The following is a 15530-nucleotide window of genomic DNA, read 5'->3' as shown; positions in this document are numbered from 1 at the left end:
CAATATTTAAGATGTATTTCAAAGTTTGCTTATCATGTTTTAAAATCTTGTGATATTCCATCTTTACAAGTCTATATGTGAGTGGATCAAATGCTAGTTAGTGTACTATGGATGAATTGCAGGATACATGCATCTCCAGCACACCTGTGGATACCATTTTAGAGCCAAATCATGCATATAATTATTCACACTCAGTTTTTGATAGACTCAGTTGCCTTAAATGCTTGTTTTTCCAGTGCTCAAAAATCTTGAGGTTGGCTCAAAAAACTCATTTGGATAAAAATCCATGAGGCCATTTGAAAATGGGCTTTTTCCAGTTGTTATATCAGATTTCTAGAACACACTGAATAAATACTAAGACATTTTTTATTATGACAGAGTAGGAACTTATTAAAGTGCTCCTAATTGGTTGCCAGTTTAGACTGTCCTGTACAACAGCTGCAAAGTGTAGACTTTGGTGTTACACTCTCATGCTTTGTATGTTTTGTCTTTGCATCTGTGAAAAAACCCAGATATCAGTGTCTTGTGGCAATGCAATAGGACAGTCGTTCAGCACATCCTGAACTTTCATAATTTATATAACACACTTACTGATTAATTATTATCACTTATCAGTACATGACAGTTGACAGGCAATAAAATAAGACATTAAATTTCATCCTAATTATATCATAAGGGAAAGGAGTGGGCTGCCTTATCACAACAGAAAGGGAAAAGTATATTCTGCATTGTATCTGAGTAGATAGGAGTGGGACTTCTCATGACATCAAACCCATCTGGGGGATGGAAGCCACAGTCCCAACCACGGTTCTCTTCTGCAGGAGGTAAAGCCAAGTGTAACTACAAATTGGTGAAATATAATTGTTTAGGATACAGATACGCAATAAGTCCAGAGTTCCAGTATGGTGCTATGGTTCATTTTTAGTTTTACATTCCAGAATTTTGAATGAGACACTGTGTTGTGAATCCACATGGCAAGAAAATAAATTAGCAGTAGGGCTATCTAAGTCATGGACAAAGAAGAGTATGAAAGACAGGGAAGTAGCAATCGCAGCACCCAGAGATGCCACGTACATTGTGCACACAGTATGTCTAGAAGAGGGATTGTAAATTATGTCCATACTTATGTCCCTAGAATCTTGATGTGGTAGACATTAAAAATTAGTGAATTTAGCATAGACATTTTTAATATTGATTTTCTGCCACCACCATTGCCTACGTTTTTACCAAGATTTTTTAGTCATTCGGGAAATGTAACTTCTCACTCATGATCTGTACGTTGTTGTCCTAAAAGAAAAACTAGTTCTTCAAATATGCAGAATTAGCTTTTTTAAAAAATCTACACTTCTGTCTAGTATTCGCTAGTATACTTCCAATAATTCCTCTCTTTATTTATCAACTTCGCTTTATTCTGATGGTACAACATGTGAAGTATGAACCAATTTGAACTCATGAAGATTCCATTTTTTCAGCCTTGAAGATGAGATAGAAATAGAACAAAGCAGTATATAAAGGTCTTTCTGTCTACATCTGATGCTTGTGAAGAAAATCACTATCAGACCATCACCAATGACAAAAAAACCCCAAACTTTCATAAAGGTAGAGACTACACATTTTTCTGTTTTCTGGAGAAGGGAATTTCCAGAAGTCATAAAACCACTCAACAAAAAACATCTCTGAAGGTTTAATATTATCAGTATTTTTTTCATCTTGAGGAAAGCTTAACATCTGGCAGTCTTCTCTTTTTTGCTTTCTTTTCAGGTATTGATGAAAGAACAGTTCCTTCTATGCTTGCTCAGTTTTTACAGTATAGACAGTAGTTCATGTTTTGTTCTTTTAGGAAAAATAGATTTTTATTTGCATTTGTTGCCTTTATACAATACGCCTTGAAAGGCTGTAAGATGGAGAAAAAGTACCTTTTTTCATAAGAAGATCACAAGGCATTTTGCAGTTGCCAAATCTAGCACACAAAAACAATAATTTTCTCTCTGGAGTAGGTGATAGCGCAGTCATTTATTCTAAATAATACTGGTACTACTTTCTTCCAGAATATGTGGTACTGTCTAGAGAGAGAGATACCTTTCTCATAGATAAAGGATAAGTTGCTTGTGCAATAATTTGTCAAAGCTGATTTTTTTTGTGGGCCTGGCTTCACATAAAACAAGAGTAAAGATAAGATTTTACCAGTTGAAACATCTTAATTCTCTGTTGCTGAGTCATTTTGACTGCCAGTGACAAACCTTTGTCATAATCACCAGTTTTGATCTGGCAACTTTTGTGAAATATTCTGCAAGCATGTACACTACATTTACTATAGTGATAGTTTGAAAATCACATCACCAAAGAAAATGACTGCTTTGCAGGTACCAACAATGATTCTCATGGATTGCTGCCTTGACGTGGCAAGAGGGCTTGTGCGGTTCAGTGAGGCTGTGGATTATGCCATGCAGGGCCACCCAAGATGGACAGGCCACAGCTGAGAACCCAGACAAAATGCAGTCCACTGTAGAAGGAAATGACAACCCACTTCAGTATCCTTGCCAAGAAAACCCCATAGACAGTAACAAAAGGAACTACCAGAAGTTCAAGCTGGGTTTCAGAGAGGTAGAGGAACTAGAGATCAGATTGCCAACGTTCACTGGATTATGGAGAAAGCATGGGAGTACCAGAAAAACGTCTATTTCTGCTTCATTGAGCAGACTTCGGAGGATGGTGGAAGACAGGAGGGCCTGGCGTGACTTCATCCATGGGGTCGCAAAGAGTCAGACTCGACTGTGCAACTGAACAACAACTAAACAATAAAGCTCCATGAGACTTCCAATACTAAAGACCCACAACAAAAAGAACAGTTCCAGGAGAAAAGTTTGCAAAAAAACCCAGTTTTTGCTGACCTGTTAAATCCCTAAGAGCGCAATCCGGGAGGGGGGCGGTGGAAAGTCTTTTGGAAGCAGACGAGCTTTATGCCTGCAAAAACGGCGGCGTGCCACATAGGCACTCGCTGAAACCAAAAACAAAGGTTGGCGCCACCACTGCGGAAGCTCGCAAACCCCTTAGGGAGCGGTGTGATTGCCTCGCCAATAACCTTGAGCCTGACGATCGCCTCCCCCCCAGCACCCAATCGCTGTCTCCCCTCTCCTAAAAATACTTATGTTCTGGCCTCACACAACTCAGTTGTTAGGGAAAGGAGCGCATGGCAGGAAGTTTTGCCGGCGAGCTCCTGGCCATACAGACTTAGAGTGAGGGACAGGCAGGCACGTTGATGACAGGTTTTCACCTCGCGGTTGCTTTGACAGAATCTTTGCATTGTGAAGGGGAGAGAGAGGTCTCTCCCATGGGGCTAACTGCTCGTTTCCAGGTCTCCACAGGTTCTGGGCTCCCGAAGGCTCTGCATGCGAGGACTTTCACCCATTGCTGGGTAAGTTCTACTGCCCCCCTGCCTCCCCCTCCCCTCTCTCTTGACCACTCGGTGTGTGAGCGTCTCTTGCACTTGAACCAGGCAGTGGGCTCCGGCAGGGGGGCATTTGCTGACCCCACTCCCCTGTGCTGCCGCCTGCTCCCTTCCCTTGGTCTACCCTCTGCCACGTTCCCAAGCCCTGGCAGATCACGGGGTGTGTGTGTGACAGCTGCCCCATTGTGGGGGGTGGGTGGGTCAGAGACTGTCCCTTTAAGAGAGCGCCCGGCTGAAACGCAACCCACTCTTCCAGCTGCCGCCCTGCAGGTGCTCTTGATCTCTATCTCCCATTTTGCAGGTGGGACTCCAACACAGAGGCTTCTGCGTGTGCCGCTCCACCGCCCCCTCACTCCCTCAGCTGTTTCTGCCCGCCGCTTGGAATGGAGCCCCGCCCACGGCAAGACTGCCCAATGCGCGCTGGAGAGACTGTTGCACTCTGTTCCAGAAAAATAAAGTCTAAGCTGTGCCCTCTGTTGTCTCTCCCGCTTGGCATCTGCTGCATATTCCCTGGGCAACCCCCCCCCATCAGTGGCCTCTTCGAGGGAATGCCTTGGAGGGTGGGCAGACTTGGTTTTGGGGAGGGAACGGTCTATGAGCCGCCACGCTGTTCCCCACATGGCTGGACAGGGGAGGGGGAGTGCCCCACCTCAGCCTGCCCAGATTGACAGCCTACCCAACCCCACAGGGCTGTTGTGTGCAGGGCACAAAGGAGGGGGTTATGAAGTGGACTCAGAGTTCTGCGACTGTTGCACTCGCACTCTGATTTCCGTGGCTCCCGGGAGAGGTGTTCCGTGCACATGGCAGGGGGCATCAGGGCAACACGGGGTCTCTGGGTGGGGAGGGTGTCTGCTGCTGGGCTGCTCACTCCCAGACACACCTTCCAGCCGCTGTCTATGACAGCGAGCTCCTGTAGTTGGTACTTCCTGCTTGTCTGCCTGCCATTGGCAGAGTCTCTGCCAGCGAGAAAGTGTGAGGGGATTGACGGCTTCTCAGTGGTTCCGTGCGGGCCTGTCTCACCCCCACCTACGCCTCGCCACCAAGCCAGGCTTCTCGTGTGCACATGCTCAGCTTCACTCCTGTTCCCTCCCCATGTTGGTGGGACATCTTTCCTTCACCTGTGATGGTCTGCCCATCATTGGCTCCGTTCTCTGTTTGGGGGTGGGTTGGGGATGGCTATCAGCCTCTCTGGGGCCGCCTCTTCCCATTCTTGACTGTCATGAGCCGCGGCACATGCGCCAGGATTGGCCAATGGAGGGGTGGGCTGGCCCTCCCCTCCGGCTGCCTCCGCCTCCCTTCCATGCCTCCGCCAGCAGCATTGCCATGGCAACCGTCTCCCTCATGGCAAGCTATGTCTCTCCCGTTTCCACGCTCCAGCGTGCCAAAGTCCTCAGGAAGTCTACTAGTGGCGCGTCAGCTACGCCGTGGCCGGCCGCCCCTTATCTCTGGATTGGGCTGTAAACCTGCCACTTTTAGGGATTAGGAAGCTTATTTAATTCTTCATACTGATCTACCAATATAGTTTCTCCTTCTCCTGTATCAGATGGCTTTATTCATCTTTGGTATACTCGCCTGCGTTTAGTGTGGAGGGGTGGGGGCAGAATACTTCCCTAAGTAGTGTAATACCAGAGCAATTAATACATGAATTAATGCATCCCTGCTTTCCCACGATCTGCAGAAATAAACAACTTGTGAGGGTCCCCCCCCCCAGTTTATGAAAGAGAGGTTGCAGTCTTGCATAAGTTATAGCATTATACTGCCTTCATGAGTAAACAACTCAGTTGAAAAGTTTTTGTGTTTGATTGTGACCATATTGTCAGAATGGAGATCCAGTGATCAGTGTTAAAGAGAGTATTCTGATAAAGCAGGACTCGATCATTGCAGTTTGCCTTTGTTAAAAAGTAAACCATAAAATTTTAAGAACAGGAAATTTTAAGTCTGTTTATCACCATTAGAGGATATAGGAAATGGCACTATCACATAATTCTGTTTCCTTTCTGAAAAATATTTTTCTAGTTTGAGCATCTATAATGTAGGTAATGTAGACTTTTAAAAATCCCTGGTAACTAGTCTTTAAATCTATCTTAATGGAAAGTTAGCTTTTCCACAATACCATGAACGTAATTAGGGATGATCAAGAAAACTGTTTAGGATGGATTTTGCAATTGCATTTTAGTCCCTTCCCTCCTCAGATTGTTCTCTGGATCAAACCTGATCAATGGGAGATGGGATTAGCAGACCAAGAGAGGCTTGCACTTGTTGAGGAAGGGAGTTACTTCTTTTCCATAATGGCCATGGAGGCTATGAACACCAGAGGGTTTTTGTTTGTTTGTTTAAAATCCCACAGATGCACATTTCTGTGACCCTGAGGTTCAGGGATCCCAGAAGAAAGCACATCCATGTGTTGCTATGGCAACAAGAAAATAATCACTTCAAAACTTGTTCGTTGTGTGATGCAAGCATTTTTTTTTACTTTTTGGGCACATCAGTGACTAGTTTTGAAGGGGTTCTCATCTTTTTGTTTCTGTGAGTCAAAAAAGCACAACTGTACTTTTCTGCCACAGAGAAACAACAAAATAGAAACTCCTTAAAATTACCTCTTTAGTTGCTAGAAAAAAACCCTTTATTTTAGCACACAGAAGACATTTCTGTTGCCCTGCAATATGCTAAGGACATTAAGGAGGAGTCTCTCTTTGCTTTCTGGGTTCTGATATTTTAAGTTCCGCAAACAGCAGACCTGATCAGAATACTGTGGTAATGGAACCCTGATAGGTAAAGATCAACTGAATCCAAGTTGAGACCGATCTGTGGGAATTCCCTTATGCCTCATTGCCTTTACTGTAAAATTAAGTTCAACATTTTCATTAATTAAATAGAATGTTTTATTCTTTAGAGTTTATGCTTTGATGTGATAAAGACACAAAGTTTAATCCAAATAATGGACTTCTTCCACGAGTGGAATGGAGAGAGACACAGTTATGATCCAAACCATTAGAAAATAATCTTATTGACTGATACAGTAGTTTTTTTTGCATTTTGCAATGGAATTGTGGGGTGGGGTTTGGGTTTGGGTTTGTGTGTGCACGTGTGGAAGTCATGGCTAAGTTCTGGTGACCCCTAGTGAGGCTTGAAAGAGTTGGCTTGCTTGTCTGCCTCTGCATCCTGGACCTAGTACTCCATGGAGGTTGTAAGCAAAATTGCCCTCAAAAGGGGTTGGGGAATTAATAGGTGGGCAACTATGGCTCAATGGGATTCAGAATCTATGTATATAGGATGTTACTTCCAGAAACTCTCACTGAATTGACAAAGGACACTAATTAAGTAAAATAATTTTGCTTTTATCATAGAAAAATATAGAACACCCATACAAGGTAATGGATACATACAACACACATTCAGACCTAAGAAAGAGAAATATACAGAGGTAGCATGAGGATGGACAAACAGGGTGATAATTACCTATCATAGTCTTCGAGGAAGGCTCTAACGGCAATGAAAGAGGTAGATGAGGGAGGGACCCTCAACTGATCAGGTATCGGGGGCATATCTAAGCAGTGTCAGATGCACACCTGTGAGACCTTGGGTCAGAGGTTATAAGGACTACCTTGACCCCTTAGGGGGTAGGAGGTCCAGATGGCACAAGGTCAGATGGGGAATAACGCTGTACCACATGGTACATTACCTCAGAGAAAGGGGAGGCTCCAAAGTGACAGTTTTGGGCAAGGCATGGGTGGAGGAGATTAAAACAAGCTATACAAACTTATCTAAATGTGACAATAGAGGGCCGAATTGATACCTAAGGTGACACCTGATCTACGCAATAGCTCTGGTTCTGGGTAAAGCTGATCTTCCTCTTCTTGCTCCTCTGGCTGGCACCATCCTTTGTCTTGGGTCTTGCAGGATCCACACCTAATATAAGCATGATTGCCTTATGCAGATGTTTGAAATAGCTGTTGGATACATGAGCCTCTCGCTTCTCTGTCATGGAGTTTGGCAGTGCAGGGAAACGGTCGCTGATGTTGTTAGCCTAACAACATAGCTTTCGTGGACAAGGCTGGAAACTGCTTGACTGGACAGCTCATGGCAGTGCAACTTCTTCAACTGCAATGGCCGAGACTGTGCACATATGGAGCGGTAGGAAACCTGTCTGTACTTCTGGCTAACGCCCTTCCATAGATAGAGAGTGCTGCTGTAAAGCTGAGGCAGTTAGTATCCACCTAAGCCCCTTAGAACATGGCAGCTAAAACCCACGTTTCAGAGCAGATGTGTGTGAGATGAAACTCCAGGCACCCTGGTAACCAAATGGGTGATCACGATGTCCGTATCTTAAGTGAAATGAGGGGTCTCTCGCTCACAAGGTCTCCCATCCAAGTACTTGCCAGGGTCAGCTCTGCTTAAGGGTCATATCTGTAAGATTGGGCTTGCCTGGGGCTATTCAGGAAAGGATGCAATGAAATAGTTTTGTGTGAAGCTTCAATTTTAATTTATATTACAAGTTTATAAACTGATTGAACTGCATTATTATTGCTGCTTCATAACAAAATGAGCATTCTATAACTTTATATATTTCTATTCATCGCTTCCTGGAGCACAACGACTTAGCAATGGTGATCCATGCTACGGTCACCTCAAGAATAGATCGCTGTAACACTCTCTACATGGAGCTACCCTTGACGCTAACCCAGAGACTACAGCTAATGCAGAACGCTGCGGCACGGCTGTTAATGAGACTCCCTCGATGGGAGCACATTCAGCTGGTGCTGAAAGAGCTGCACTGGCTTCCTGTTGTGTTCCGAGTTCGTTTCAAGGTGTTGGTGTTGACCTTTAAAGCCCTTTATGGTCAGGGACCTGTCTATCTGCGGGACCACCTTTCTCCGCATATTCCCCAGAGAGCACTGCTTTCAGAGACGAAAAATCTATTGTCCATCCCTGGACCAAAAGAAGCCAGGTTGCGTACGACACAAGCCAGGGCCTACTCGGTGGCAGCACCAGAACTCTGGAACGCTCTCCCGGAGGCCATAAGGGCCCTGCGGGATTTGTCTACATTCCACAGGGCCTGTAAGACCGAATTGTTCTGACAGGCCTTCGACATTTAACCGAGAGAGAGCTGCCACTGGACATCATATGGAGCACCATGCAGAGTACCGATGGTCACCATCAAACTTTCAGGACCGCTATACTGTACTGTATTAATACAGCAACATGAAATGCTTTAAATAATTTAAATATGTAATTATGTTTTATTGGTTTTTAATGGAAGTAATGTGATGTTGTGAGCCGCCCTGAGTCCGCTTGCGAAGAGGGCGGGATATAAGCTTAACGTAATAAATATATATATATATATATATATATATATATATATATATCTCAATTTCATTAAAAAAATTAATCTTCTTTTAGGTTATTGCCATTTATATTTATCTGGAAAAGATATTTTAGAACCAATTAAATATTAAACTAAGTTTCTGAACCTAATACTTTTCATGGGGAAAGCATTTTCAATTCTGCACATTTGCTGATGACAATACACTGTTCTTCATTAATTGATTGTTGATTGACCATTGATTAAGTGGCACAGGAGTTTACTTGTTTCCATATGTTGAATTTTAACAGTAACATTTGTAACCAAAATACCAATACTTAACATTCTTTTATTGAAACAGGTTTCAATAAAACCTGTTTCTTTGAAGTAATCACCATTGAATAGAATTCATAGGATTCTTAATAGATCTGGTTAGAGTTGTTCTCCCAGAGTTATGGGTTTTTTTTTTCAAAAATAATCATATAACCTTCAATATTATTTCCAACAGAGAATACAAATGTAAAACTTTAAAATCTTGTATGAATTAAACAGTAAAATGCTTGTGTGGAGAAAAAGTATAACATTTTTATTTCACAACATCCATTTTGTACATACCAGCTACTTTCAGCTTTTATTTACTTCAAAAAAAGTATAAAGTATTTCTATTGTACCTGTCTCATAGTGTGTTACATTTGATTTGATTGGTTCTACATAATGTGTGGTCCATCTATTATGCTCAGTTGAAAGAACTCTTGACTGAACCCATTGTATTGTATTCATTATGCTAACTTCAAGGAGAAGGGGAGGGGGAGCAGGTATCTGAACGTGCGTAAGAAAAACAAAAGGAAAGGAAAAGAAACAGGCAGAGCAGATAAAAAATGAGTAGGATAAGTGAGTGTTTTACAAATGAAAGCAGATGTATAAAATTACAAGCTGTCGGATCAGCAACGGAAATGAAGATGATAAAGTGGCTCCCTACACAGATTATAATTATTCATTTTGCCCAGTCCTGCATCTTTTCCTCATAAACCTCTGCAGGGAGAAATGGGAAGGTACCAAAGGAGATGAGGTTGATTCATGTAAGGGGGGGATCAGTCTAGTAAGTCTCTAAGGCCATAAAACAGTCGATATATTTGGGATTTCATTTAATCAGAATGGGTTTTTGTGTGCTCCAAAAGACATATCTCACGGAGGCTTTTAATTAATAGAAAAGATTTTATTTCTAAAATTGAGGTTATCAGAACAGCTAAAGTTTTTGTGCAAAAATGTACTTACAGTTAGTACCAGTGTAGGCAGTGCCTGTATGGTGAACAGTATAAGAATAATTAATCAGCACTGCTTTGACAGCTCCAGTAGATTGATTACCAGAATTTAGATGGTGCTAAAGAAATGAAGTAGTTTACATAGGCCTGCCTGTAAAGGTGTGTTTAATTTCATTCACAATTAGGATCACTTGGTCCCCCTCAAAAGGACAGTCATACAGGAGATTGAAGTTAGAGAACAAAAATATAACAGCGTAAACATGTAATAATAAACTTTAAGACTGACCAGCATGAATTTTCTCATGTCTGGGACTTCATTTTCTATTTTTAGAAAGTAAATTAGAATAATTATTGTTCTTAAACCATTTTCAGGATCAAGATGAAATAAAGTAAGCTTTTCAAACTAGCTAAAGGAAGAAAAGGGGGCTGAAAAAGTAATACCTAGTAATAATTGTATTAAGAACAAATTAGGGTGTTTTCATTAATGTGTGATTAACATCTCCACTGAATGATTAGAAAAGCCCAATAATGTTTTCTGTTGTTTGTAGTGATATCAAGTAATTATCAGACCTGTTTGGGACTTTTGATGCATTATCCACCTATTGGAGATGTACACTCACTCATCTTGAGAGCTCTTTTTCTCAGAGACCCGAAGGTAAGGAATGCTAAATGTCATAAATACAACAAACATGAAGGTGCAGCAGAAATTTGTCTGTTCTGTGATGGACCTGCCAGGCTTACATGCTCTTTTGATTCCTCTAAAGTGAACACAATCCATTTTGCCCAGGTACCCATATTAGCGTATAATGGCAAAACTGGAGCTTGATTCAAGGCTTCCCTACCCCAAAGCCTTCAGTTTCTGACTATATGTTGATGCTGGGGGGGAAATAATGGGGAAAAGCAAATGGAGTTAACACAGCAGCAAGCTGTATGTGCGTACTTATCATAGATTGACATGTTGGTGAAATATGACTACAACATAACTGTCACATTCTTCAGTGATGCATAAGGAAGGACAGAATTAATAATGAGAAATATTTTAATGTCTAAATAAGTGTTCCAGTACTTAAATTTCTAAAAGAAGAGGTAGCAGGACTAAAATTCACCTATCAGCTGGTCTAAATCAGTGACCATCCTCTATCTCTGGGTTGTAGTGGTGGTTATGGACTATTCAGAGTCTTTCTAGATGCTGAGGTCTTCACAGGCAGCTACATAGCCATTGCTAACTACTCATACGACATCATCTTTGCTGGTAGCGTCATTACTAGCAAGCTTATTGGATATGATGGGAGAAGGCAATATTGAGGCTAGCAAGTAAAGCTAATCTCCAGGGGTGTGCATAGATGTTGTCAATGTGACATTATTCCTTTGAATGTCATTAATCTCTCTTTAAAATTTTATAGCGTCGCTCCAGGACTTTTTTTAATACAGTGAACTCAGGGAAACTACTGATAGCTACATCTCCCCAAGACAGCAAGAAAGACCTTTCATTGCATTGGGCGAGGCATACAGTTGAAGATAGTATTAATGTTGTGTAAGCAGTATGGTCAAAAACAAAAGAACGTTAAAAGAGCCCTGTTGAATGGGGATTGGCACAAACCACATTTTTATTTGTTCAGTTCATGATTGAACCACAAACCATGAACTGATATGTCAGTTTACAAACCAAATCAGTTCATATTGGTTTGTGAGCTATTTAAAGTTTAAACCGTACTTTCTGCTCCTGGCAAAAAGTGGTTCCCCTCAAAAGGACCTCAAAAGCGAAGCCATGTAACTCCCTTCTTTCTGTTTGCCAGTGCTTTTGTCAGGGAGTAGAAACCTCTGCTTTCTGCTTCCTGCCAAAAGCAGTGGGGAGCCATTTAAACTTTTTCATGAAGAGCAGAAAGCAGGGATTTAAATGGGTTGGAGCCATTTAAACCCCTGCTTTCTGCTCTTCACAAACTGCATCAAAATTTGTGGAAGTTCATGGTGGTTCTTCGGTTCACAAATATTGCTTTGTGAACCATGAACTGGCCAAAATTTGTTACATACTTTAGTTTGTGAGCTGGTTCATGCCCATCCCTACTGTTGAATCTCACCAGTGATCCGTCCAGTGTGGCATCCTGTTTCACAAAGTAGATAAGCAGATACGCTAGAGCAGTCTTCTATGACTTCATTATTTAAATCGCCATCTCTAAGATTACTGCTGTGAGACACCACCAGCCATCTGGAAGTATTCTCTGCTCATGTAAAGGTGCAAAATGTATCTATTACTACTTCATTGGTTCCTATGATTCAGGTAACATTTGTATGCTTAGGGCTGATCAGGTAATTAATAGCATTTTTAATAGCCTGAAATTATTGGAAGTTCCCAATAGCATTTTACAAGGCCTCTTTCCCTTTGAGGGATAGAGTGCTAGTGACTTATGCTGTCTTCATGGTAAACTTTATATACCAGTGTACAAGTTGGCTGGGTATTAGAAGCTTCAACAGCACAAATAGACATTGCCAAATTCAGTGCAACAAGAGTTTCAAAATAACAGTATTCCTTACTACTCAATAAATGTGTATTTCTAAATACTGTTTAGCAGCTCAACTGACCAGCACTGACATTTGAGCTCTTTTTGTCACCATACCTATGTTGAGGTAGCCTATACTTCTTCCACCCTGAAGCGAGTTTAAACTGACCATCCTCTTGTCCAAGACAATCTGCTATACTGACTGCCCATTAATTAGCATCCAACCCAAGGGAGGCTCTGAATAATAAATCAGCTTGACTTTTTAACAATATGTTTACAGAACTGCAGATTAAGCATTTGGGGGCAGTGTGAGAATGATTATCTTTCCAGTACCTCGGTATTTGACAGGCAACATAAATTTTTCAAATTGAGAACAAAAAGAAAATGCTGTGGCACCTAAAAGATTTATAGGTGTCTGTCATAAAATGTACTTTAGAATACAGCAGTTTATATTCTCCAGTATGTAAACTTGAGTGCTGTTTGGCCCAGCAACAAACTAACTACAACTGGCTTTAGTTGTTATACACTTATTAATTACCTGTGAATCAACTGTTTGTGAATCAAGAATCAATATAGCCCAAACATTTATTCTCACATATTATACACTAAATGTAGAACATGGAAGATTTTCAGCTGTATTCTTCATTGGTGAGTATTGCCCACGTACACAAAAAGAAAAAATAAATACACACAGTGGTTTCTTACTTAAGAAAAAGAATACCTTTTCCTAGTTTTAATATTGGTTTTACATGTAGCTGCTTGTACAAACAGTATCTCATTCTTCTTATGCACAGAAGTTGCTTTTCCTATGAGAAGCTAAATCCATCATCTTCCTCAAAGTGAAAGTATTTTGGTCTCTTAAAAGAATTGTGAGTTCTGCAGACCCACAAACAAAAGCAGCAAATGGCTAAGATTATGTGTTTAAAAAACTAACACAAAAAATTTGCCCATTTGTTCCACAACTGCATTTGGGAAAAATTTATTATTCTGTTTCTTGTGTGAGCCTGATTACTGGTAGGAAAGAAAACAAATACAATTGGTTTGTGGTTTTTAGCATATATTTCCCAGTTTTGGTTGTTTCCTGTATTAACTGAGCTAATAACAGATTTCTCATTCTGTCCGATCAGTACTAACAGCAAGGAATGCAAGATTTTTCATGGTGTGATGCCCTTGCTTTAAACAAAAGCAAGAGAACCTCTCCTTCTATAATAGTTCAACTTCCCACTCCCCAAAAAAACAGGTGTGGTGTGCTAGAACTTTTAAAATCAGAGAAACAACTTACTGGAAAATAAGTAAATCTAAAGAAAACCATTATTAATATATAGAATGTATAATAACGCTTTTTATTATAACTAAACTAAATTAAAAACAAATTCATTTGGTATATTCCCAACAATCTTTTCAAAATTAGTCCAGGAATTTGTACAAATCAACCATCCCAGAATCCACAAACCACCTTGTAGCATCCAATCTTGCTGCATTTTCTCATGCTCTTTGATTGCATCGTTTCACATGATGTAATCCACTTTGAGTCTCAGCAAGTAGAAAAAGTTAAAAAGTAAATTAAGGGTGCAGTCACATGTCACATTAAAAGTGGGTGTGTAGCACTCAAATTTGAACCGCTGAATATTGATTCGATGCAGGGCCATTCAGACGAGCATCCAAGAATGCTACTCATTGTGTTGTTGAGCAATCAGACATCTAATACTATCACGCTCTTTTCTTGGAGCATGCGTGATCAGGTGGTGATTTCTTGGGGGGGGGTCCATTGAACATGCGCCCAACTGTTTGGAGGTGGGAAATCAAACGTTGCTTCAGAGGCGGGGTGGGGGAGGGGGGGAAAGTTTCCAGAATTAACATTGCTGATTCAAACCAGGGAACTGCCAGGAATTACTTTCCTAGAAATTGGCAGTGACAATAATATCTGGAAATCCTTCACATTGAAAAAAAGATTTTTTTTTCCTGTTCTGAATAGTGGGATAACGCCCCCCCCCCCCTCTGATCCTGTGTTGATTGGAGAAGCAGAAGCATCACCTCAGATTCCCAGATGATCTGGCAATGCACATGTCTGCTGGGGCTTTTTTTTTTTTAAAAGGTGGGAGGGGCGGTAAACATTCCAAGGGGCAGTATCACACGTGAGCTGTCCAAACAGGAAAAAGCCGATCTTGTGCCGCTTCTTTGAAAAAGGGCCAGACTTTCTGCGCTGTCAAATTAATGCAGCATTGATCCGCAGCAAGCCAGGATGACCCTGGATGATGCTCGATTGCCAGATGTCGATGTCTGGACGAACACATTTAATCCGTCAGCAAGACGGAGCTGTGTCGCCACTAATGGTACGTCAGACTGCACCCTAAGAAAGGTTTTATGTCTTATTTGTTGTATTCAGACTTGCAGTCTTCTTTTTCCATGTCAACTTGGAAATAGCATCAACAGGTTTACTATGCACCAGTAACTTTAACCACCCCACCACCACTATGATAAATCTTCTTCTCTTTCTCTAAATGCCTGTTCCTCTGCTAGTGATTACAGCTGTCCTTTCTTTGTTAAAAAAATGCAGTCAAAATAAAGAATGTACATTTGCAAGTCTGCTTATGTTTTACTAGATTAATTTGTAAAATATTTTATTTTTAGGACTATCCTTTAAACCTGTGAGAGTTTTTTAAAATGTAGAATTGTTTAAAAAATGACCCTGTAAATTGCCTAGATGGGAGACAACCTGGGAAACATATATGAGCTTCTCTGGGCTCCTCAAAGGGCAAAATATAAATAGATGCTGAGCCAAAGGAGGTAAGGTGCAAAAAACATATATGGCTGCAGTCCTTTTCATGTGTATCTTGGGTAAGCCCCAGTGAATAAAGTGGAAATTTAGAATGTAGTCCCTCTGCCACCATGTTTTCCTAAAGGAAAATGCCAAATTTTGCACACAAAAAATTAACATTAAAACACCCAACTTTTAAAACACCCAACTCCCCATATGTACCCCGGAGAGCACTGAGGTCTGGTTCTCAGAACTTATTAAC

The 15530-nt window shown here is 41.2% G+C and overlaps 1 protein-coding gene across 1 annotated transcript in view; it reads left to right on the top strand.

The window, feature by feature from the left end:
* TBC1D5 (TBC1 domain family member 5) overlaps positions 1–15530 on the top strand; it is a 533564-nt gene that overhangs the window by 424587 nt on the left and 93447 nt on the right. Inside the window, exon 15 of the mRNA XM_060248746.1 lies at positions 10561–10667. Within this exon, the coding sequence (XP_060104729.1) occupies positions 10561–10667 (107 nt within the window). The remainder of the gene's footprint in view (positions 1–10560; positions 10668–15530) is intronic.

Source organism: Heteronotia binoei, chromosome 10, assembly GCF_032191835.1.
Source record: "Heteronotia binoei isolate CCM8104 ecotype False Entrance Well chromosome 10, APGP_CSIRO_Hbin_v1, whole genome shotgun sequence".
In the NCBI taxonomy this organism is placed as follows: Eukaryota; Metazoa; Chordata; class Lepidosauria; order Squamata; family Gekkonidae; genus Heteronotia; species Heteronotia binoei.
This window is presented reverse-complemented; position numbering and strand designations above follow the sequence as displayed.